Source organism: Rhinoraja longicauda, chromosome 3, assembly GCF_053455715.1.
Source record: "Rhinoraja longicauda isolate Sanriku21f chromosome 3, sRhiLon1.1, whole genome shotgun sequence".
Lineage (NCBI taxonomy): Eukaryota > Metazoa > Chordata > Chondrichthyes > Rajiformes > Arhynchobatidae > Rhinoraja > Rhinoraja longicauda.
In genome coordinates, this window is record NC_135955.1 from 60,775,876 (window position 1) to 60,802,213 (window position 26,338).

The 26,338-nt window shown below is 41.3% G+C and overlaps 1 protein-coding gene across 1 annotated transcript in view; it reads left to right on the forward strand.

Moving 5' to 3' along the window:
• The first annotated feature begins 6,046 nt into the window (after positions 1 to 6,046).
• trpm6 (transient receptor potential cation channel, subfamily M, member 6) overlaps positions 6,047 to 26,338 on the forward strand; it is a 118,893-nt gene continuing 98,601 nt past the window's right edge. Inside the window, exons 1-5 of the mRNA XM_078396261.1 lie at positions 6,047 to 6,083; positions 10,903 to 10,982; positions 12,247 to 12,285; positions 23,995 to 24,175; positions 25,641 to 25,854. Coding sequence (XP_078252387.1) covers positions 6,081 to 6,083; positions 10,903 to 10,982; positions 12,247 to 12,285; positions 23,995 to 24,175; positions 25,641 to 25,854 — 517 coding nt within the window. The 5' untranslated portion in view covers positions 6,047 to 6,080. The remainder of the gene's footprint in view (positions 6,084 to 10,902; positions 10,983 to 12,246; positions 12,286 to 23,994; positions 24,176 to 25,640; positions 25,855 to 26,338) is intronic.

Below are 26,338 nucleotides of genomic sequence, written 5' to 3' on the forward strand. Positions count from 1 at the left end.
AAACCAATACTCAGCCATAGGCCCTTAATTGAATTAACTCCTAATTGCCTTATCATTTTTGTTACCCCTGTGGAAAACGATCACAGCTTTTCCTGATACTCAACAACTAAATGTCAATACACTGCAGTAGAGCTTTTAGAAAAACTGCCATTGATTTACATTCCTTTGTGATGCCGTTGAACTCCTTTAATCAAAGAAAAAACCCGAAGATTTAGCTCAGAAAAGACCATAGACATCGGAGCAGAATTAGGTCATTTGGCCTATTGAGTTTGCTCCGCAATGCAATCATGGCTGAACTATTTTTCCTCGCAATCCCATTCTCCTGTCTCCTGCCCTGTAACCTTTGACACCCATACAAATCAAGAACCTACCAATCTCCACTTTAAAAATACACAATAATCTCCATTTTGCATTAACTATGATATAGATCCTGCCTTAGTTGCAACTATCCAGTTACAGTTGCCTGATTACCAATTAATTAGAGCTTAATATTATGTCAGAGCAGTAGCTGAAGTGATTCAAATAAAGAATATATAAATGATTTGGATGAGAACGTACATGGCATGATTAGCAAGGTTGCAGATGACACAACAAATGGGTGGTTTTGTCGATAGTGAAGCTGGTTGTCAAAAATTGCAGCAGGATCTTGATTGGTTGAGCTGTTGGGCAGAGGAATGGTTGATGGAGTTTAATACAGAGAAATGTGCGGTGTTGCATTTTGGGAAGTCTAACATGGGCAGGACCTACACATTGAATGGTAGAGCCCTGTGGAGTGTTGTAGAGCAGAGGGATCTCGGAGTACAGGTACATAGTTCATTGAAAGTGGCATCACAGGTGGGTAGGGTGTTCAAAATGGCTTTTGGCACATTGGCCTTCATCAGTCAGAGCATTAAGTATAGAAGTTAGGAGGTCATGTAGCAGTTGTATAAGACGTTGGTGAGGCTGCATTTAGAATATTGTGTAAGAAGGAACAGCAGATGCTGGTTTAAACTGAAGATAGACACAAAAAGCTGGAGTAACTCAGCGGGACAGACAACATTTCTGAAGAAGGGTCTCGACCCGAAATGTCATCTATTCCTTCTCTCCAGAGATGCTGCCTGTCCCGCTGAATTATTCCAGCTTTTTGTGTCTATCTTTTTTAGAATATTATGTTCAGTTTTGGACACCATGTCATAGGAAGGATGTTGTCAAAGTGGAAAGGGTGCAGAAAAGATTTACGAGGATGTTGCCAGGACTTGAGGACCTGAGCTAAAGGGAGAGCTTGAGCAGGCTAGGACTCTATTCCTTGGAGTGCAGGAGGATGAGGGGTGATCTTATAGAAGTGTACAAAATCATGAGAGGAATAGATCGGGTAGACGCACATAGTCTCATGACCAGAGTGGAGGAATCAAGAATCAGAGGACATAGGTTTAAGTGAGGGGAGAAAGATTTAATCGGAACCTGAGGGGTAACCTTTTCACAAAAATGGTGGAGGCTGCCCGAGGAGGTGGTTAAGGCAAGTACTATTCCAATGTTTATGAAATATTTAGACAGGTACATGGATAGGACAGATTTAGAGGGGGATGGGCCAAATGCAGGCAGGTGGGACTAGTGTAGATGGAACATGTTGGCTGGTGTGGGCAAGTTGAGCCTAAGGGCCCGTTTCCACGCTGTAAGACTACGACTATATTAAGCAATAAAAAGTCTGACTTCAATTCCATATCATTCTGTAAGGCACTCTCAAAGATAATGGCAATGAAAAATCAAGTTCTCTATCGTACTGCTCACCAGGCCTGTTATTATTGTAACTTTACTTGATGTGAGGTGGGAGTTTGGGAATGAGGGCTATGTTACAAATAAACGATTGCCAGTAAAATGTCATAATGCTACAGTGACACTCCATTTCCAGAGAGTCCCATGCCTTTGGTTAAAAGAAATCCTGTTAAATTCAAATCCTTGATGTAGATTCTAGGAAAAATTGTTCACAATATCAAGAACATTTTTCACTTAATTTAAGTAATGCAATGTCTTTCTGGATGCATGGGGCTGGAATGTGGGGTAGGATATTGGGGTTGGCATTTACTTTCAGCTATTTGAGAGGTCAAGGGACCTGAAGGTGAAACTTTTAAAAATTAAACTTTGTTTCTGCATATATTTACAGTAAATGAGCCCAGGCTCAGCAGTAAAAGTAATTAAGCAAGTTACTTTGTTACTTTGTTACTTTGCAAGCTTACAATCCGATTTTCTCCACGTGATAGCAAGAAATGATTGATAGCGCTGGATACTGCAATGTTCAGCTCAGAACACCCACATTCCAAAACGAGCTTTGCCTTTAACCAAGCTGTTTCAGCTCAGTTACAACACTTATATCTATCTGACAATATAGACAATTGCCCAGATATCTTTTATTCACAAAAAGTACAAGTCCAATACAGTTCATTAATGCCCATTAATCATCAGTGTTAAAATGGAAAGTACCATTGACAGTGCTGCCAAGTGGCACATGCTGCCAAGTGCTGCCAAGTGGCACATGCTGCCAAGTCACCAATGCCGAGCCTGGACCACTTGGTTTCATACTTAATTACAGCCTTTGTCCAAATGCAGTCCAACGTGTATAGTGTTTCTGGATGCTTATAGCGCCAGAGACCCGGATTTAATCCTGAGTGGTTAGATCTGCTGCCTTACAGAGCCAGAGACCCAGGTTCAATCCCGACGACAGGTGCAGTCTGTGCGATGTTTCACACATTCTCCCTGTGACCACATGGGTTTTCTCCGAGTGCTCCAGTTTCCTCCCACATTGCAAAGATGTGCAGGTTTGTAGGTCAATTAGCTTCTGTAAATTATCCCTGGTGTTTTGGATAGAACTGGTCCCTGGGTGATTGCTGGTTGGCACAGACTTGGTGGGCCTCTTTCCGTGCTGTATCTCTAAAACTAAAAACTAAAGTAGAATCTTAGAGGTGAGGTATGATTGATGTTGATATCAAGGCAGCATTTGAGCAAGATTGACAATAATGGGCATCATAAGGAAACTACTCCAATGGACAACATTCCCTTCCATAAAGGAAGGTGGATGTGTTTTTTGGTGGTCAGTCATCCTAGCCACAGGACATCACAGCTGGAATTCCTTGGGGCAGACTCCTTCTCCAATAATCTTTAGATGCTTCAGCAATTATGTTTCTTCCACTGTAATGTCACAAGGTGGGATGTTGATCGATGATTGTACAATGTTCAATTTCATTCATAATTTCTCAGCAAATGAAGCAGACAATTCCTGCATGCAGCAAGACTTAGACAACATTCAGGAATGGCCTGACAAATGGAAAGTAACATTTGTACCAACAAAGTCTACCTCAAACAATGGAGCTGAACCAGCTACCTTTGAAAATCAATGGAATTAATATTATTGAGTCTTTCACCGTCAATGAGGTTCATTATTGACCAGAAACGCAAGTGGACCAGCCACCTATATATTCCCAGCAATGAAAACAGGTCAGAGGCTATGATGAGTGACGCAGCCCCTGATTCCCCATGGCCTTTACTCCATCTGAAAATAAATCAAGAGCCGAATGGAAAACTTGTAACTTTCCTGAAGTAAGCAGACCTAAGGACCAGTGCTCAATTCACCAGCATTCATTTGCAGGCTACTCTGGCTTGCAGCTTACAACTCTCAAAATTCTACCAAGGACAAGGCAACAGATGCATAGAAACATTGCTGTGTGCAGATTCCCCTTTAAGTTGTACACCATCCAGAACTGGAAATATATAATCGGACCTTCTTTGTTGCTGGGTATAATTCCTGGAACTATCTACCTAGCAGCATGGTGAGAATGCCTTCACCAGAAGGACTTCAGAGTTCAAGAACTCAGCTCACCGCTGTCTTCTCAAGCACTTGTGGTAGCAATCATTCACTCCCATATCCAAGACTCAGATTTGGGTATGTCTGGAAAGTGTTTCCTTACCAATCTAGTAATTCTCAAATGAATGATGCATAGATATTGATTATAAACCCATCATTGGAGTTGCAGTTTTAAACTTCATTGACAGAGTCATGTAGCATAGAAATAGGCCCTTTGGCTCATCGTCCAAGCCATCCATTAAATACCCTTTCACACTCATCCTAATGTGTTGTTAGATTGAGGGCTCCAGGATTTACAGCATTGAGGAAGGAGCAATTATAAATTTCTAAGTCAGCGTGGAATATGGTTTGAAGAGGAGCTCACGGGTGATGATATCCCCCTCCAAACCATGGCGTGAAAGGCTGTGGGTTCAAAATAAATCTGGGCTAGTTTGCAAATAATGTGTGCCATGTGTTACATGACACACATTACTATTATCATGCACCAGAGGCGAAGGTGTGCATGCTGCAGGTGGTAGATGTGGTGTCAATCGAGTGAGTTGTTCTGGATGATTGAAGATGCTCTCATCCAGTTAAATGCAGGGAGTTCCATCAGGCTCCTGACTTGAGCTTTGCAACTGGTGGAAAGGCTTTGAGGTCTGGAGGAGTGATGCTCTCTGCAGGACTCCTAGCCTTTGATCTGCTTTTGCAACCACTACTCAGTGTTAAATTTCAATGGTGATTTCAGGACACTCACAGTATAAAGTTCAGCAATGCTATTTGTGGCTTGGCAAAAAATTATAACCTTGCCTGCAATCTCCACATTCTTTAATCAATGAAAGAGATTCCAAGATCTTCAGTGGCATAATAGTGGCATAATTTGTGGCATCAGTGGCATACATTACATAAATGGCATAACTTGAACTAACCTTAATTATCCTCTCCTTGTCATATTTCAGGTGGAAACTGGGGATTTCATAATTGTTCCCAAAATGCTGGAGTAACTCAGCAGGTCAGGCAGCCTCTCAGGAGAGAAGGAATGGGTGACGTTTCAGGTCAAGACCCTTTCTCAGACCCACATCGGTCTGAGGAAGGGTCTCGACCCAAAACGTCACCCATTCCTTGTCTCCTGAGATGCTGCCTGACCTGCTGAGTTACTCCAGCATTTTGTGAATAAACACCTTCGATTTGTACCAGCATCTGCAGTTATTTTCTTATATCATAATTGTTCCCAATCAGTCAGATATTTATGCATCAATTAACAGCTTTCATTTTGTTGCTCTAAATATTTTTTCAATTAGCTCATTTAGTTTTTATTTTCTATTTAATTAAATTCCTACTAATTAAAATAAATTCATTTTATTTGAAGGTCCTTTTGTAGAACTTCAACTAATCTATCTGCAAGCCATTTGGACATGTCAACATCACAATAAAGGTCTAACCTTAATTTCTTTAAACATATTCACCATTTTCTTTCTTTTCAGCTGCGAATGCTAATATTGCACAGAATACAAAATATGACAACTTGAATAAAGTCACAGATATTATTTCAGGCTGTTTGCTCATGTTCATATTAAAGCTCTATAAATAATTTCAATAAAATGTATGTAAAACAAACAAGTTTATTCTGGTTATTGTTATGTAAGTTGAGGAATGCAGATATACCTGTATTTACGTCCCAATCCCCAGGGTGCTGTAGTTTGGTGGAGGGAGGGAGTTTTAACCTTTTGTATACTTGCTGCCCTTTGCTGGTTTTAAACAAGTAAGTCACCTCTGCATTTGCAAACGTTGTCAAAGCATCTCAGTTTCTTTTTAATGATAGATATTACAAAATACAAATGGGATACAGAAAGAGAGAAACAGCTGAGTACAAAACTGGGGTGCCTTGGTAAACCAATGGATGTATATCTAAGTTCTGGAAGGGTTAAAGCATACCATTGGATATGTCTGACACATGTACTTTTGAAAAAGGTCTTGTGGATTTAATGGTAGGTAAAGCTGTTCTTTGTTTTACTGCTAATGGCTATATAATTTCTCCGAGAACTATTTCTATGTAAGAGAAAGGCGGAGTCTTTTATAAATGATTTGTATTTTTCTGTTCCAGACCACATCCTCTTTTGTAGCTCTGTGCTCATAGGTGTTAAATCCTAGCGAAGGCATGCCTTAGTATTTCTGCAGTACTGCAGAGTTTTGTATTCACCCTCTGGAGCACACATCTTTTTAAAAAGCTTACTTCTTCAAGAATGAATAAAACTGATTTTTAAATATGGTAAGTCACCTTATTTTTATGAAATAAATATTGTTGTTGATCATCAATTTGTATTCATGTATGTTTCATTAACGCAATTGTTAATTCTAACTGTATACTCAGAGATAACGAATACAGCTTTTATGTTGAAACTAAAAGTATTGTAGTTGGAATTTTAAAATAAACACTGCCCTAAATGCCTGGTACAGATTCAGTGCAATTTATTCCCACCAGCCTTGCGGAAGTTCTATTAGTGATTTTTAAATTGTATGTTATTGTGTGTTTACTTAATAGTGTAGTTAACTAAGCTAATACCATATTTACTTAACGCAATCACTTCTAGCTTCTAATTACATTGCTGTAAATGGCAGTGTTTACCTCTGACACTTAAGGGTCATTATTATAGCCTGAAGTATTTTAACTGTTCTCCATAGAAATACCTGCAATTATTTAGTTTTGCATTTTCAGGAGAGGAAATAAGATTTCTCTTCCTTCAGCGCAAGTATTAAACTGAGTAAAACTGCTTTTAATAGTAACCTTGTGATGGGTTAACCATCTGGGACTGAAGTCAGTGTATTCAACCTTAAACCAGACTAAGAACGCATAATTCATGTAGTACTTTAGTGCTGTTGAAATGCTGCATTGTTAAAAGATACTGTCCCACTGAATGAAATGTTAATCCAAGGGCAGTTGGTATCACTTGATGAAGAACCTGTGTTAACCTATCGCCCCAGTCAATAAACCTCTTTTAATTTATACTTTAAATAAATCATTTATCTGGTCATTCATCTCATTGGTGTGTGATGTGTTTACATTAGCTGCTGTGGACACAGCAGACTGCAGACGCTAGAATCTTGAGCAAAAAACAAAAGGACTGGAAAAAATTAGTAGGTCAGGCAATGTCTGATGTTTGGGATTGGGAACTTTCTTCAGACTGATGGAGCAAGGGGAAGAAAGGTGACAAAGAAAATGTGGGTGGGACAAAGTGTAGGACGGAACTGCAGATGCAATTTTAATCCGAAGATAGACACAAAAAGCTGGAGTAACTTACTGGGTCAGGCAGCATCTCTGGAAAAAAGGAATAGGTGACTTTTTGGGTTGAGCCCTAGCTTCAGACCTTTTTTCAGGCAAGTGATAGGTGGATACAGGTGAGGGGGGTACAGTGATTGGCAGATGGATGGAGTAAGTGAAAATCTCATCCCATCTCATTTCACCTTCCTTTCAGACTTCATTAAAAATTAAAGCTCTGGTGTAGTTGTTGGCAAAGTTAAGAATAAGGTGGCATGTTGATTACTGTAGATGGTATAACATAAAAAAAACACTGGGTGATAAAAAGGACTATCAAGCAATTGACACAATAACTTTGTCAGCCCTGTTTAAAGCCCACTTAATTTTCCACCAATCTCAATGGAAAAGTGTGGTGGGCTAAAAAAGTGACTACTAGTTTGTTATCATCCACCTGTGCTAGTGCCATAGATGTATTTGACTTCTTCAAAGTTTGGGCAGGTAGAAGTGGTGAACAAGCAATGGGAAATGGTGCAAGAGAGCCATCTTGAGACTAACCTTAAATACTGAAGTCCAGGATGTCTATTATCCAGGACTGACATAACATTGAGCACCATAAAAGCCCTGTCCCAGTTCGGCAATTTTTTAGGCGACTACAGGCAACTAGGCTGTCACTGCACGGTCGCCATGGCCGTGAGTAGTCTCCAAAGAGTTGTACCATTTTTCTGGTCGTCGCTGGATTTTGTGAAGGCTTGAAATTCTTCGGCAACTGTTGGTTTGACGCCAATGAGCGTAGCTTGACGTGTCCTGACGTGGGCGCTGTCGTAGGTTGTTGCCAGGTTGTCGCCTGGTGAAGTAGGTTGTCGCCAGGTTGTCGCCAGGTGTTTAAGGTTGTCGCCGGTGCTGACTTCGGCGAATTCCAAGTGTGAACTTGATCTGATCATCCATCAGTGTAATGTGTCCATAAATGATGTTAGGTTTTGTATGTTTTTGCACTTGTATTCTGTTTAAAGTTTGAATTTTAAAGTTTGAAGTTTGAAGTTTATTGAAATTTATTGAAGTTTATTAAAATATTTTGGTATGCACTGTTGTATGTTCTTACCAACATTGTTAAAAAAAAATGTATATCAATAAAGGAAATTCTTGAAATTTTGACAGAAAATTGATGTATGAAGTTATTGTATTTCAGAGTAGTTTCTCATGGCATCACTTTCAAATAGTCACGATGCAGAATGATTGGAAGCCTTATCGTACACCCCCTTTTATAGGGAAAGTGGGTGAAACGTGAATTGTCTTCAGTTGTCAGTCTTCAGGGTCATATCTTGTCGTAGCTTGTCGCGGGTGGACGTAGGTTGACTTCGGTTGTCGTAGGTTGTCACCTCTGTGGTGGTAGGTTGTCGTAGGTGCGGTCGTAGGTGGATGTTCTACTTGCGACGATTGGGTCGCCGGTTTTCGGTAGCTTGCCGTAGCTTGACGTTGACTAGGTGGTAGGTTGTTGTAGCTTGTCACAGTCACCGTTTTTTCGGTGACCTGCTACGACTATGACAGTCGCCGGCAGTCGCCTTAAAAAATGCCTAACTGGGACAGGGCCTTAACACTTGGGGGTGGCTCAGTGGCGCAGCGGTAGAGCTGCTGCCTTATAGCACCAGAGGCCCGGGTTCAATCCAGACTACGGGTGCTGTCTGTATGTTCCTCCTGTGACCGTGTTGGTTTTCTCTGGGTGCTCCGGTTTCCTCCCTCACTCCAAAGACGTACAGGTTTGTAGGTTAATTTGCTTCTGTAAAAATTGTAAATTGTCCCTAGTGTGTAGGATAGTGTGAGTTTACAGGGTGATCGCTGGTTGGCATGGACTCGTTGGGCCGAAGGGCCTGATTCCGTGCTGTACCTCAAAAGTCGAATAGTCTAAATCATTTGAGAGCAGGGAGCACTTTGCCAAGCAAGTTTATAGCTGAGCAGAATTCTGCAGGTTTCAACTGTGCAGCATTATTTCAAACATTTTAAAACTCTGATTCACTGTGCAGCATTTTGGAACAAAAACTCTCCCAAACAAGTCTTAAACGTAGCTATACTTCTTCATGAGCATGTTTAGATAATACTACAGAAAGCCTCAACCTGCACATATGAATGTATCTTGACTGGATGAGCAAGATTCCAAAACACAAATTATTGGAATGTATAATTCTTACCAAAAGAGACTCTTTAATTCATTTAGACAATAGACAATAGGTGCAGGAGTAAGCCATTCGGCCCTTCGAGTCAGCACCGCCATTCAATGTGATCATGGCTGATCATTCACAATCTGTACCCCGTTCATGCCCTCTCCCCATATTTAGCCCATATTGCTTTATAAAATCCATGTAGTTGTGTTCTCAATCTCTTTCTCTGTAGCTCGGACATTTTTTGCCCTTTCAAGTACTAATCCAATTCCTTCTCATGAGACATGAATCTGTTTGCATCAACTTTTCAAACTACCCTTTCCATCTTAACCCCTTGCAGTGTGAAGAAGTTTTTTTCCTCATGAGTGCTCTGCTCATCACCTTGAATCTATGTGCTCTGGCTCTCAGCCCCTCCGGCAGTAGAACTGTACCTCTTTATTTACTATGCCTGGAACACTTCATGATTGTGAAACACTTTCATCAAATCACTGCACCACTTTGCTGATTGAAGGAATACAGCCCCATATCCTTTAACGAGACACAAAGAAAATGCAGATGCTGAAATCTGGTGTAAAATACAAAGTGCTGGAGTACATCAGTGAAACCAAACGCAGGCTCGCCGATCGTTTCGCTCAACACCTTCGCTCGACCGCCTTAACCAACCTGATCTCCCGGTGGCTGAGCACTTCAACTCCCCATCCCACTCCCAGTCTGACCTTTCTGTCATGGGCCTCCTCCAGTGCCATAGCGAGGCCAAATTGGAGGAACAGCACCTCATATTTTGCTTGGGCAGCTTGCAGCCCAGTGGTATGAACATTGACTTCTCCAACTTTAGATAGTTCCTCTGTCCCTCTCTTCCCCTCCCCCTTCCCAGTTCTCCCTCTATCTTCCTGTCTCCACCTACATCCTTTCTTTGTCCTGCCCCCCTGACATCAGTCTGAAGAAGGGTCTCGACCCGAAACGTCACCCATTCCTTCTCTCCTGAGATGCTGCCTGACCTGCTTAGTTACTCCAGCATGTTGTGAATAAATACCTTTGATTTGTACCAGCATCTGCAGTTATTTTCCTACAAGTGCTGGAGTAACTCAGCAGGTCAGGCAGCATCTGTGGAGGGAATGGAGAGGTGAGGTTTCGAGTTGTGATTCTTCATCAGATTTCCTCTGAAGAAGGGTCCTGACCCGAAACACCACAGATGCTGCTGGGCCTGCTGAGTTACTCCAGCATTTTGTGTTTCATCTATATCCTTTAATATGCTTTCAGAGATGGAGTACCTTCAGCCTGTCTCAATTTTTGAAGTGGACATTGAGGAATTACCTGGCAATAGGGAAGGGGTCATTCTCAGCTCTGGTGCAGAAATCGGAGCCATGGAGCCATAGAGTCATGCAGCATGGCCCAACCTGTTCACGCCGACCAAGATGCCGAATCCAAGCTAATCGCATTTAGCCCAAATCCCTCTGAACCTTTCCTATTCATGTATTCCTTATCAAAGTAATGCAATGTCGGTGCCAATAGGCTGCCCATTGGAGCAAGATGAATCCTGGTTGCCATTTGCAAGCTCTATCCAGACTTAAAAGTAGCATTGTGCTTTTGATGTTCATTCAATAAACCATCCAGTCTATTTGAATACATGGACATGCTGCAAAAAATATTATTAATTAGATCTTTCTCTTCCTTTTCAGACCCAGAAGTCGTGGATTGAAGGGGTTTTCTGTAAGCGAGAATGTGGAAAAATTATAACCAGTTCAAGGGATTCACACAGGTTAGATGCCTCAGACTTCTTTATAAAATTTATAGGAACTAGTCCAACATTCTGAGTAGCATGGAGCATGAAGCAAGTACATTTATCACAATTTACTATTAACTCGTTTAATCACCTTTTACTCAACATTTTATAACTATTGGGCCGAGCAGAGTGAATATAGGTTCTACAATCATTTAAAAATAAGTGTGGGAATGCAGTGAAAAGTGTAAGACATATTGAGTTTGATAGAACATAGAAAGGAACAGCACAGGAATAGGACCTTCTGCCTACCATCTATGAGCCAACCCTGGTGCCGTTAAACTAATCCTATCTGCTGCACATGGACGATATCCCTCTATTCCCTGTCTGTTCATGTGTCTGTCTAAATGCCTCTTAAACGTAACTATCATATCTGCTTAAAAGGACACAAAGTGCTGGAGTAATTCAACAGGTCAGGCAGCATCTCTGGAGAACATGGATAGGTGACGTTTTGGGTCCGGATCCTTCTTCAGACCTTCCTTGTTTCAATCATTTCTGCTTTTCCCACCTCCCCTGGCAGCATGTGATCTATTGTAAACTCAGAGATATTCTTTGTTTGCTGATAAATAAATACTTAAGTGAGCTAGATTCTGGGATTAACATGGGATCTGAGATACCTTTACTGATGTGTTTAAATCCTCTTGCAATAAAGGCCAACATACATTTTCTTTTCTACTTGCAAGAATTATTTACGTCATCTTTCAGTCATGCATAGGTTCCTCTGAACACCAACAATAGACATTTAAATAGTAGTTCGCCTTTCTATTCTTACCACATATATTCATGTGGTTCAGAAGTTAGTGTTTATTTTATTTAATCTAGCCCGTTAGTATCAAAGGCATCCTTTTGTTTGTAATATGCTTACATAAAAAATAAATTGTGCATCCAGAGTTCAGGATCAATTGGAACTAAATTCAGAAAAGTGATTTCCAATCAGCAAATGTTGGCAGTGCATCTGCCGTCAGGTTATTGATGTTAGGAATGGTACTGTGGTGTTGGGGAATGAGTTTAAGATGCAAGGCTCAGGATCATTGTGGAGTGTGTATCTTGCAGCTGAGTGTGTATTATCTAATGCGGGAACACTTGGTCATAGCATTAGGTCTTTGAGTGAAATGGAAGCTTCTGCAACTTTGGAGATAGAACATGGTAGATACAGAAAACTAGTATATGATTGGCATTGATTTTCGATAGCGTTCGGGCAGATTGTACAAGAAAGTGAAATTAAAATCTTCTTTTTTGGCAGATGTCTTCCGGGATGCCAGATTTGCCAGAACCTGGTGCGGTACGTACATGAGATATCACTGTCTTTCTGTCTTTTATGACTTTAAGAGCAATACACGGAGTCTGAATTTATAGACAATAGGTGCAGGAGTAGGCCATTCGGCAATTCGAGCCAGCACCGCTATTCAATGTGATCATGGCTGATCATCTGCAATCAGTACCCCGTTCCTGCCCTCTCTCCATACCCCCTGACTCCGCTATCATTAAGAGCTCTATCTAACTCTCTCTTGAAAGCATCCAGAGAATTGGCATCCACTGCCTTCTGAGGCAGGGAATTCCACAGATTTACAACTCTCTGAGTAAAAATGTTTTGCAAGTAAAGATGCCATAGATTCTCAGGTCAGAAACATATAAGATAATTAGGGGATTGGACACATTAGAGGCAGGAAACATGTTCCCAATGTTGGGGGAGTCCAGAACAAGGGGCCACAGTTTAAGAATAAGGGGTAGGCCATTTAGAACGGAGATGAGGAAGAACTTTTTCAGTCAGAGAGTGGTGAAGGTGTGGAATTCTCTGCCTCAGAAGGCAGTGGGGGCCAGTTCGTTGGATGCTTTCAAGAGAGAGCTGGATAGAGCTCTTAAGGATAGCGGAGTGAGGGGGTATGGGGAGAAGGCAGGAACGGGGTACTGATTGAGAGTGATCAGCCATGATCGCATTGAATGGCGGTGCTGGCTCGAAGGGCTGAATGGCCTACTCCTGCACCTATTGTCTATTGTCTATTGTCTATTGTCTATTGTCTTGTGCTGCTCTGCAGAGTGGGATGGATATTCTGCTGCTGACCATTCTGCTGGAGATCAGGGCCGTGATAATGATAGTCAGCCTCCATGCAGGCACTTTGAGTGGATTCTGGGAGGGTGCAGGAGTATGGAAGATGAATCTATGATCAACTGTTGGCTGTGTGGGAGAAGCAAAGTGGCACCGCTGACCTTAATAATGGTCTAGAAATGCAAATGTTTTCAATCCATTTACAATCTTCAGGGCATCAACTTTGTGTGAGAAAACAACTTCAAAACACTACATTCAGCTCCACCTTATTCCCTGCCTTAGGTTACATTGTGATGTCTTCCAGTTATAATGTCATAGATTATGTGGCACCTTTTCTATCCATGTAGTTGTACAAATGTCTTTCAAACATTGTAATTGTACCCGGCTCTACAGCTTTCTTTGGGTGCACGTTCCATACACCCACCACCCTCTGTGTGTAAAGGTTACCCCTCAGGCCCACTTTAAATCTTCCCCCTCTCCCCCTAAATCTATGTCCTTTAGCTTTAGACTCCTCTACCCCAGGGGAAAATGACTGTGACTATCCACCTTATCTATGGCCATCATGATTTTATATATCTCGATTAGGTCACCCCTCAGAGTACACGTAGATTCAGGAAAAAGTCCCAGCCTGCCAAGTCTCTCTTTATAACTAAAGCTCTCCAGTCCCTGTAACTTCCTTGTGAATCATTTTTGCATCCTTTCCACCTTAATGACATCCTTTCAACAGCTGAGAGATTCAAAGTATGCACAATATTTCAAGTGTGGTCTCACCAATATATTGTCTTAACATGACATCCCAGGTCCTGCATTCAATGCCCTGACCAATGAAGCCAAATGTCTGCTGCACTACCCTCTCTACCTGTGTTACCACTTCCAGGAAATGATGTACATGTTCCTCCTGAGCTCTCAGTTCTACAGGCCCTACCATTTACAGTGTACGTCCTGGCCTGGTTTAACTTGCCGACATGCAACTCCAATATTCGATCTGATGGATTGAAAGGAGGCAGGAGCCATGGAAAATCCAGCGGAAGGAGACCTTCCACTCACTCCCAAATCCTTATGATGTTGGTGGTCTTCTATTTGTCTGACATTCAATTTTCTCCCTGGCAGAACTATTTAAGCACTTTCTTCTGAGCAAATGCTTGGAGAATCAATAGGTTAGTGGCACCTAACAGTTGAAATGGATGAAAAGTCAATTAACCTACAAGTCTTTGTAATATAGGAGGAAGCCGGAGCTCCCGGAGAAAACCCACGCGGTCACAGGAAGATTGTTAAAAACTCTTCACAAACAGCACCCGTGGTCAGGATCGAACTGGGGCAGCAGGCCTAACCACTGCGCCACTGCACTACACAAATATACAAAAGTATTTTAAAGTTATGCAAAAGCCACAGACACGGTGGCACAGCGGTAGAGTTGCTGCCTTACAACGAATGCAGCGCCGGAGACCCGGGTTTGATCCCCACTACGGGTGCTGAATGTACGGAGTTTGTACCTCGTGACTTGCGTGGGTTTTCTCTGAGATCTTCGGTTTCCTCCCACACTCCAAAGATGTAGGTTAATTGGCTTGGTAAATGTAAAAATTGTCCCTAGTGGGGTTATTGTTAATGTGCGGGGATCGCTGGTCGACGTGGACCCGGTAGGCCTCTGTATCTCTAAACTAAACTATAGTTGATTAGCGTGGTATTTGAAAATGCTTTTGTTAGAATCCCCAAATACATCTTATTCAGTCTTGAAAAGTCCTTTGATCGTGTCACTGGAGGGAGACTCCTGGGGGATAAATAAACAGTAAGAGGTATCTCCCTCCTTTGTTATGGACGGTAATATCAATCTGCTTCAAGGCCTTTCAGGTTTGTCACAGTAAGGCTTTGGAGTTAAACCAAAGAGAGGAAGAAGGATTGTATAGGTTGTGGGAGGTGACTTGCTATCAGTGTGCTGTGCTGTGTGCTAAAGTCAACCAATCTCTGAATATGTTATTTTATTCATCCTGTTTATTGTTTTATGTGAGTTAGATCATAGTATGTTAACCTGAAGTGAAGAAAGACAATTATGTCAAGCCCAGTCTGATTTACTGCTGGCCCTCCCGGAAGAGAAGGCAGATCTTGTAATTATCTACTCAGTTTCTTCTTAGAAGCCATTGTTGAATCATCGCATATTTGAAAATAAATCACTTATTTAATGTGGTGTGGCCTTCCCCTTCATGTGGTATTTCAAAGTTGTATTCCCTCATTTGCTATGGGCAGCCAAATCATTCTGCTTCGGCTAGACACAAAGTGTTGCAGCAACTCGGTGGGTCAGGCAGCATCTCTGGAGAAAAAAGATGGGTGATGCAGCACTTTGTGTCTATCTTCGGTATAAACCAGCATCTGTAGTTCCTTCCTACACTGCTTCACGGCTTTTCAGAATTGTCCCAGCAGGAGTTTGGAATTAGACTGAAGAGAGGAATCGAGTATTGTACAGGTTATGGGAGGTCAGTAATTTTGACCTTATTTTCCTTTCCCAAAATTACTGCTATTACTGCTGTCAGTAATTTTCCTTATTTTCCTTGAAAGTGACAGTCTACAGTTCAGATCTCTGCATCATGCCCCCCCCCCATGACATAGCAGTTGCCAGCCCAGTTGCAAATGGTGTGTAATGGTACACCTTTAGGCTCCTGCTCAACTCAATCGTGCATTTAGCTACTAAATTAGGGGTTGTTCACCTTGTTTCAAGGGTACATAAGAGGGTCATCAATGTTAACGCCACATTTGCTCACTGAACCTGCAAATGTTCTCTCATGGGCTTGTAGGACTAAATTGTCCTTAGTATTCATAATTGTAGGAATAAACCACTGTGACATTAATTGACCAATTATATTGCAGTTTTAACATTGCATTGACTCATGCCCTGCAACCTCTGAGCCCTTGACTGCTTGATGTGCCAATTGTCCACTTTTGAATTCCTCCCATTTTGTCCCCTATGTATGTGTGGGCTGTGCAGTGAAGCTCACCGTCACCTCTTTGTAGTCCTCTGAAGAAGGGTCTTGACACGAAACATCACCCATTCCTTCTCTCCAGAGATGCTGCCTGTCCTACTGAGTTACTCCAGCTTTTCGTGTCTATCTTCGGTAAAAAACAGCATCTGTAGTTCCTTCCTACACTGCTTCACGGCTTTTCAGAATTGTCCCAGCAGGAGTTTGGAATTAGACTGAAGAGAGGAATCGAGTATTGTACAGGTTATGGGAGGTCAGTAATTTTGACCTTATTTTCCTTTCCCAAAATTACTGCTATCAGGAAATTTCCTTATTTTTCTTGAAAGTGACAGTCTATAGTTCAGATCTCTGCATCATGCCCCCCCCCCCCCCTTGACATAGCAGTTGCCAGCCCAAATCAGATGTAATCTACAGGAGATCATTTATTTAAAGGTCAATGTGGTTGGTATACTTTCTTTTGAGTGGGGAGGGGGGTAAAATGAGAAGATTAACACTGTTTTTATGGAGAGAGCTTCACCATCAAGAATGACCTGGTCCGGCATCTCAGCGACTCCACCCTGATATAACACCCAATGATCTTTGACTGACTCTAACACAGAACCCACATAAGTGCCCATGCTCCTGACCTTGTAATCTTTAAATAAGTTTAAAGAAGATATCTGCTCCAACCTTAAAATATCCTGGAACTTATCCCAACCCGATCCTCCTGGGTAATCTCAACACCAAAGTGGAAAGGGATGCTACCTCTGAGAAGTCTCAACTGGTAAGGAAGGAGGAATGGGGTACATTTAATATTACCAAAGGAGGCTTTTTGACCCACCAGGTCCATATTGGTTTTCAATAGAGCAACCTCATCAGTTCCACCCCATCCCTCCTTAGTTTCCAGTACCTTGACAGCTTATACATTCTCACATGACCATTAAGGGTTTTTTGAGTTTTGATTTTTCGTGCAGTTTTACAAACTAAATAGCAATCTAGTGGTTTTGATCCACCTAGCAATACAACAGACATATTCACCATATAACAACTGAAAAAAACTGCAGGGAGCAGCACTAGCACTATATATGGTATTTTTGACATCGCTGAAATCTTTGACTCCACCTTGAATTTACTTCCAGGTGGCATGCAAGTCTTGATCATGATCAGCATGTCTACAACAGAGCCAATCACCGTGAATATGGTGTCAAACAAGGTTGCATCATGGCTGTAACGCTTTCTCTTACCATAATGCTCTAACAAACCGTTCGTGGGATTGGAGCTAATATTCAGAACTAACAGGAGATTAGTCAACTTTTTGCAATCACACTCCAGGACCAAGGTCAGGCAAAACAGAGCGGCCAAGTGCTGTGGCCATTTGTGTTCACTGAGGGATGAACTCAGAATCTATATAATCATCATTAACTTGTTCACTGAAAGTACAAGAAGATGATTCCTCTACCATCTTGGCCTCACTGCAATACTGCCCTCCGACACTAAAGGTTTACAATGTGGACCATTTACAATATCTTGGCAGCTGACTCTCAACAAAGGCAAACGTTGATGATGAAATTCATCATTGCCTTCAATGCACGAACATCACTTTGACCAGTTGAGGAAAGACATATTTGAAGATTAGGATCTCCATCATAACTCAAAGCTCTTGGTCAACCAGACCGATGTGATCCCTGTCCTCCTTTATGCTTCTTAGACCTGAACTATCTATAGCAGGCATCCCAAGGCACTGGAAAAATATCACCAAAGTTGTATCTGCAAAATCCTCTGAATTCACTGGAAGGATGAAACTATGACAGTGTCCTTTTCCAGGTCAACTTCCCCAGCATTGAGGCCTTAATTACACTTATTTGGTAATATAGGCAGGCCACGATGTTTGCATGATCAACACCTGATTCATGATACAGATATTCCATTCTAAGCTGTACCTCAGGAACAAATTACCAGATGGACAGATAAAACATTCAAGATTGTGTTCAAAGGCTTCCTGAGGAATTGCAACATCAGTGCCAATTCTATGAATCACAGGAACCTTGGTATCTGTGATTATTTGGAATCATGACTGGTCGAAATGGAGGAGTCGTCTTTGGGATGATGTTTAGATCCATGTCTCAGGAGCACACAGTTTACATGTGTAAATGGCTGGAGTGACCCATACATAAACCTCCCACTCTCCCATCTCAATGGGCACCATTACCCCACATTTGCGATTTATGTGTTGCCCTCATGAGTTACTGTTGGACACACAAAATCTGAGCAGAAGCAAGTCATATTTGATCCTAAGGAACTAAGTAAAAATGATTTTGATGGAATGTGGTTGTGCTCTAAGTTTAACTTGAAAGTAATTGATCTGACTAACTTGTCAGATCAATGATCAATTACACAAAATTAAAACCTTTTAATTGCTTTTCAGTGTAATTAGCTTCATGATAGTGAACAAATTAATAGCAGTATCACACTTCACAATGTTAAATTGGGATTTTCTTGAAAGTTAAGGCCTACAGGGAGCCACTATTATTTGTGCTGCATTCCAGCAAAATAATGTTCCTTTCACATTATTTTTTCCCTTTTCGATCACAACACTACAAATCTATTTATTTTAAAATGAGCCTTGTAGAATCTAATTGATTATTTTAAAATAAGCCTTGTTTTACAAGGGATTTTGAAGGAAAGAATGTAGTTTTCTTGATGAAACAGGAATACACTTCTAATTATGAGGAAACAGTGTGCTGGAAGAACTGCAGGTCAAGCAGCATCTGTGGAGGGAATGGATTTTCTCCTTGCGATGCCACATGTAAACAGGAAGAACATCACTTCACATTCCTCTTGGGTACCTTACAACCTAACAGTCTCAACCTCCATAAGGTCACCCCTTGCCCTCCCATGTTCCAGCGAGAATAAACCCAATCTTTTATTACTACAAACCTCCATTTCAGCAACATCTTGGTGAGTCTCTTGTCTGTTCTATCATTTGTACATCATTTCTGTAGTGTGGTGACAAGAACTGTACACAATACTCTGTCTTTGATCTATTTTTAGATGAAGCTGAAAAAGTTATTACCTCTTTTAATGTCCTCACCCTGCACACCCATCTCCATCGCCATTTCCCACCACTCCAGTCACTCTGCTCCTTACTCCCTCCCATACGTCCTCTCTCATTCCCTTGTCCCACATTTCTTTTTATCTCCTCTTTCCTCTCTCCCTATACTCTTCCACCCATATCCCTCCCTCTGACTTCACAGTTCACTCCATTTCTTTCCTTATCTGACATCCTTTTGTCTCCTTTGCTCCTGCAGCCTTCGTCACTATCTCTACTCATCTGCTGATCACACCAGGCCAACTTATCATTTGCCAGGCTTTGCCCCACCCCCAGGACTTTTCCAGCTTTCTCGCCTCTACTCCATCATTCTGATGAAGGATCCCGACCTGAAAAATCATCTGTCCATTCTCTCCAATGCTGAGTTCTTCCATCACTTTATGATTCGCTCAAGATTCCAGCAGTTGCAGTTTCTTGTATCTCTGTTTAATTATGATTTTTTTTCAAAAATGTATCCTTTCATTAAGTCAGAGAAAGCATCTTAATAATGAATGTAATCAGTGGGGAGAAACCATAACTATCTATTTACCAGAATGCACCTATATTTGCTGGTTAGTGTGGTATTAGCAATAAGTCAAACTACCAGAAAGGCATCATCCTTGATAATCTTTAAATCTGGAGTAGAATTTCATTGAATAGCAGTGGCCCTCTCCCCACCACTTACAACATCTTCACAAGCTCCAAACTCAGCCAAAAACCTTATTCCTTCTTGTTCCTCTAACCTATCCTTGCAGCATTTCACTAGTTATATCCTACCCCTCTTGAAAAGACAAACTTCTGTTTAACCTCTTTCCTGTCTGTCACTCCACTCTTGCGCTAATTTACCACCCTATTCCCAAAAACGTTAACCTCATGTGACAAAAAAATGGTGTTGCAAAGCAAGGTATACCAGGCCCACTGCTTTCCATTTATCCATTCTACTAGTTACACCTTTAGATTTTTAGAACACAGAGTAGCCCTGTTCATTAACTCCACTTTGGCTCTGCCATCTTTTGGCACTTTTACACTTTGGGTAATTTTATAAATATGTTTCTGGTGCTGAGTTATTTGTTGGAAATTTATATCAAGTCATGCAGAATTCACTTGCTAGTTCCCCAGATGGGAAATTCAGAAGATCATGCTTATGCTAAAATTGTAGAATGATAGATTCTTATAGCGTAGTTATAGGCCCTATCGGCCCACCTTGTCCAAGGCTGTCATGATGCTCATCCATGCCTATCTCACTTCTCTACTCCATTCAATAGACAATAGACAATAGGTGCTGGAGTAAGCCATTCCGGCCCTTCGAGCCAGCACCACCATTCAATGTGATCATGGCTGATCATTCTCAATCAGTACCCCGTTCCTGCCCCCTCCCCATACCCCCTGACTCCGCTATCCTTAAGAGCTCTGTCTAGCTCTCTCTTGAAAGCATTCTGAGAATTGGCCTCCACTGCCTTCTGAGGCAGAGAATTCCACAGATTGACAACTCTCTGACTGAACAAGTTTTTCCTCATCTCTGTTCTAAATGGCCTACCCCTTATTCTTAAAATGGGGCCCCTGGTTCTGGACTCCCCCAACATTGAGAACATATTTCCTGCCTCTAACATGTCCAAACCCTTAATAATCTTATATGTTAATAAGATCTCCTCTCATCCTTCTAAATTCCAGTGTATACAAGCCTAGTTGCTCCAGTCTTTCAACATATGACAGTCCCGCCATTCCGGGAATTAACCTAGTAAACCTACGCTGCACTCCCTCAATAGCAAGAATATCCTTCCTCAAATTTGGAGACCAAAACTGCACACAGTACATCAGGTGCGGTCTCACTAGGGCCCTGTACAACTGCAGAAGGACCTCTTTGCTCCTATACTCAACTCCTCTTGTTATGAAGGCCAACATTCCATTGGCCTTCTTCACTGCCTGCTGTACCTGCATGCTTCCTTTCAGTGACTAGTTACTACCTCTTTTAATTCTGTAGCTTCATGGAACATGTTTTTAAAGTTAATAATTCCAAATGGCTCCAATTGAAACACTTGTCAAATGTCTTCTTTTCCATATTTTTCTTTTTCAACTTTATTCTTGGGTTTAATAGAGGTAATTTCCTTCCACCAGCCTGAATAACTCTTTCATTGTAGACTTAATCGTATTGTGGTCTGAGGTGTATTTGTTCAAGGTCAGGTAGATGGATTGGTTAATAGGTTGATCACACCAAGATTGCTAGGGTTGTGGACTGTGAGGAAGGTTGTAAACGTATACAGTGAGATGCACATCAGTTACAGAAATCTGTGGAGAGATGACAATTGGATTTTAATCTGAACAAATCTGAGGTGTTACACTTTGGGAAGTGGAATGTAAGGTAAAAATTTACAATTAATGGCAAGACCGTACAGAGAGATCTTGGGATCCAAATCCTTAACTCCATGAAACTGACAACGCAAGTAAAGAAGGCATATGGTATATCTGTCTTCATTGGTTGGGACACTAAATTTTAGAGCCAGGAAATCATGATGCAGCCTAAGAGAACTTTAGTTGAGCTTCATTTGGAGTATTTTGTGGCAGTTCTGGTAATCGCAATACAGGAAGGATGTGGAGCCTTTGTAAAGGGCGGCAGCGTAGGTTTACTAGGTTAATTCCCGGAATGGCGGGACTGTCATATGTTGAAAGACTGGAGCAACTAGGCTTGTATACACTGGAATTTAGAAGGATGAGAGGAGATCTTATCGAAACGTATAAGATTATTAAGGGGTTGGACACGTTAGAGGCAGGAAACATGTTCCCAATGTTGGGGGAGTCCAGAACAAGGGGCCACAGTTTAAGAATAAGGGGTAGGTCATTTAGAACTGAGATGAGGAAAAACTTTTTCAGTCAGAGAGTTGTGAATCTGTGGAATTCTCTGCCTCTGAAGGCAGTGTAGTCCAATTCTGTGAATGCATTCAAGAGAGAGCTAGATAGAGCTCTTAAGGATAGCGGAGTCAGGGGGTATGGGGAGAAGGCAGGAACAGGGTACTGATTGAGAATGATCAGCCATGATCACATTGATTGGCGGTGCTGGCACATATTGTCTATTGTCTATTGTCTATTGGTTCAAAGGAGAGAATGATACCTGGATTAGGGGGTATTAACTACAGTAAGAGGTTGGACATATTTGGATTGTTTTCTCTGGAATACTGGAGGTCAAGTGAGGACCTGATAGAAGTATATGAAATTATGAGAGGCATAACTAGGGTAGTCAGAATTTTTTTCACAAGATGGAAATGTCAAATACCAGAGGGCATAGCTTGGTGAGCAAGGCGAAATTTAAAGGAGATTATGCAGGGCATGCTTTTTATGCAGAGCCTGGAATGTGGCGGGGGAAGCAGATACGATTTAAGATACTTTTTTATAGGCATGTGGATATGGAGAGAATGCAGGTCCGAGGGGCCAATTTCTGTACTTTACTAATTGGCCAGGATGTTAAATCTCCATCCTGTAGCTTTTTTATACATTTTGTGTAAATGAAGAATGCTTCCCTTTATTTATCATATCACAAACCAATCAGGATCTTGTGTGCCTTTATCAAATGTTTTCTTAACCTTTTTTCCAATGAGAAAAACAATCAGCATTTTCTGAAAGATTATTGTATATGGTGGAAAAGTTAATTATAAACTTTCAAGACTTTACCTGATTCGGTGATTCATAAACATGAATTTTGAAATATTCTCCTTAATCTTTAAATTCGTTCATCCATTTTAAAATTCATAGATTCTTATAGCTGTAAGGAAAGGTTGGACAAACTTGAAATTATTTCTGTGGGGCACAGAGGCTGAGGGAAGATCTGAGAGAAGCATATAAAATGAGCGGGATAAATAGGGTAGACATCAGAACCTTGTACCCAAGGTGGAAATGCCAAAGACTAGAGAGCACACCTTTAAGGTGAGAGGCGCAGTTTAAAGGAGATATGCGGGCAAATTATTTACACAAAAAGTGTTTGGAGCCTGGAAAGCACTGCCAGGGTTGGTGATGATGGATGCAGATATGACAGTAGCCTTTTGAGAGGTTTTTGGAGAGGCACTTGGGGGGAATGGATGGACATGAATCATGTGCAGGCAGAGGAGGTTAGTTTAATTTGGCTTTATGTTCAGCATGGACATTGGGAACCAAAGACAATACAGCACTGTTTCTGTGCTGTACTGTGCTATGTTACAATGGTAGTTTTGATTTTAACTTTTATTTCCATGACAATACATTTCTGGCTATCAAGCATATTTTGCCTGCACGTTTGCCATTTCCCTTGGTTCTTAGCTGTACTATAGTTTTGTATTCCATGCTCTCCCCTTATCATATTATATATGTACGGAGAGCTTTGTCAGAAACATTCTAGGTATCTTCACTGGATTGCAACTGGTGGAATTAAAGAAATGTGGGTATCCCTGAAGGAAATTGAATAGCTGTAGTTCCGATATCACCTCTCTGCAAATAAAAGAGTGGGAGAGTATGCCCATACATCACTGTCACTGTGTGATGTAGGTGGAAGCTACAGGTAAACTAAAAAACACAAACATTCTCAGAAACAGCCACTTATTTCAGCAAAATGATAACGAAGAAATGTTGCTATTTATAGTGCTTCTCCATCTCGTTAATGCCAAAAAGATCCCTATTGAGGATAATTTAATTCTCTTCTCTGGGCAAATAATAAAATTCAGACATTTATGATTTACTACAAAATTGAACATTGGTTGCAAATACAGTAAATCAGCCTTACTGAACACGGTCCATTTTCAGTATGCATCAAGTTGCCAATTTGTTAAAAAGACCACGAGGTAAATACGCGGGTAATTCATAAAATGATTTATATAATCTGCCCTGTAGATGAACTGAAAGACTGCAACTTTAAAATTGACTTTGATCTTTGTACTTTGAATGCAGATGTTGCTGTGGGCGACTGGTTGGGGACCACTCTGGCTTGGACAACAAATTGCCAATCTATTTATCAGCTCGTAATGATGAGAAGGAGGAGTGGTGTGTTGAGAATCACACAGTTGCGAGTCCAACAGATGCCTTTGGTACCATAGATTTTCAGGATGGAGCTTATTCCTATCGAGCTAAGGTTGGTTCCATTTAATAGTTCAAAAAATAAATCAACCTGCTAACACTGCTTCCTATTAAAGTAATTTTTGCTCCCATTTCAAACTGCGTATAAATGTTGCAATAATGTAATCTGTTTTAATTAAAATTTCCCTGCCCGGTTTGTTCTGGGAGGGGGTTCAAATGCAGGATCTCTGATCCTATCATCTTTCTAACATTGTTCACGTTAACCTGCTCTTCGGTGCAGGTGACACCTCAAGGTCTTTCTGCAGACATTGAGACCGAGCTGCAATTCTAGTTGGCGGCCCAAATGGACAAAGAAAGACAGCTTCCCTTGCAGGCTAAACCCGTAGAGACTGTGGGCTTGGAGAAATGCAGTTAGATAATTTTTTTAATTTAATTGCACATTTTCTTATGGGCCCAAGATAAATTCTTGGTTCTCTTTTGTTGGAAGTCCCCTTATTTGTTTTTATTATCTGACATTTTGAGGAGAGGAATATAGGGGGGAATATATAGGAACAAACAAGATAAATTGCTTTGTTCTCCCAGAATAGAGTCCTATGGTACCACTGATGTACATTTGGAATTAAGCTGCATTGCCAAGCAATGGGTTACTCTAGCACTTTGTGTCTACATGCTTGATTTACTGAGTATGTTTGAAATGCCTGTTTTTATTTGTTACTATTATTGTTTCTGACTTACCAGCATGTCAAAGATTTACAGCATTCGTGTTGATAAGGAACAGGTGATGTAAGATGATGCTTGGAAAAGAGTTACTCTAATGCCAATGTCCACAGTGATCATAACATCCACAGCAATCTTGTAACCTTGCAGGCAACCAATTTCTGCTTTTCTATTCCTGCTTCTCCTCCTTACCATCCCACATGGCTGCCTTCTTAAGTCATCTTCCTACACCCTCTGTAAGGTTAAATGATGCTAATTCTTCAATATGTGATGAGAAAGATAAGGTGTTGTGCAGTGCTGTATGTTACAGCAGGTGAGCAATTTATCCTCTCCAACCCATCAGAGCAGAAAAAAAATTAAAGTTTGACTAGAAAAAAATGAACGCCACAGTTATAAAACTACAATGCCATTGCAATGGCTCAATGCACTGACAGATTCACAACCTGGACCATTAACAATAGAATTGTCCAAGACGTTCTTCGGGCTTTTCAGCTATGTGAGTGTTGCCAAATATAACTGTTGGAGTTTGGGGCCAATTTCTCTCTCTCCATCTCTTACCATTATATCGGTTTCTTGTGATTTATTTTCTGTACAAAGTGGACAAACAATGGAAGGCTGCGTTTGGAAAGTAAAAAAATAACTTTCACCGCCATTCACTGGCTTTAAATGGTTTTCTTGATGTGATTGCTATTTTGTCATAGCTGCTGCTAATGTCTTGTTGCAATAATATCAAATAATACCCAGAGGAAGTTTGTAGCAAATGCCTTCAACATTATTTTGCATTCATAATAACTTCTCTTCAGTATATCAGAGTCTCATATGATACGGAGCTGCATCAGTTGCTCCATCTGATGTTGAAGGAATGGCTGATGGAACTACCAAAACTGCTGATATCTGTCCATGGAGGTAGTCAGAACTTTAAACTTCCTTCAAAAGTCCAACAACTCTTTGGCAAGGGACTTATCAAAGCAGCAGAGACCACAGGAGCATGGATAGTTACCGAGGGCATCAACACAGGTAGGTTTGGTTGTATTGATCACACTTAAAGAGCAGATTATTGAAAGGCTGAGTTCCCTGAACTGATTAACAGATGTGGATCAGAATTCATAACCTAAAGACCTTTTGAGAAGGGAAAAGAGGATGGTAGGTGGTAGATGGAATCAGATAAGGGAGGAACAATGGGTGGATAGAACCAGGGGTGGGGGAACAGCTAGGAAAGGTGAAGCAAGGAAGAAGAAGCTCGAGTAGAGAGTATGTGGGTGATGGGCAGGAGGAACCAGGTGGGGGATGGTGATGATTCTTGGTAACAAGCTGGGCGGGGATGGAATGGTGAATAATGGGAGAGGTACACTGGGTGGACTGGTGAGAGGAGAAAAGGGGTGTGTGGATTATTTGAAGCTGGAAAACTCAACGTTCATTCCCAAAAGGAATGAGATGCTGTTCTTCTAATTAGCATTTGGGCTCCACATGGCAGTGGAGAAGGCCGAGGACAGCTAGTTCA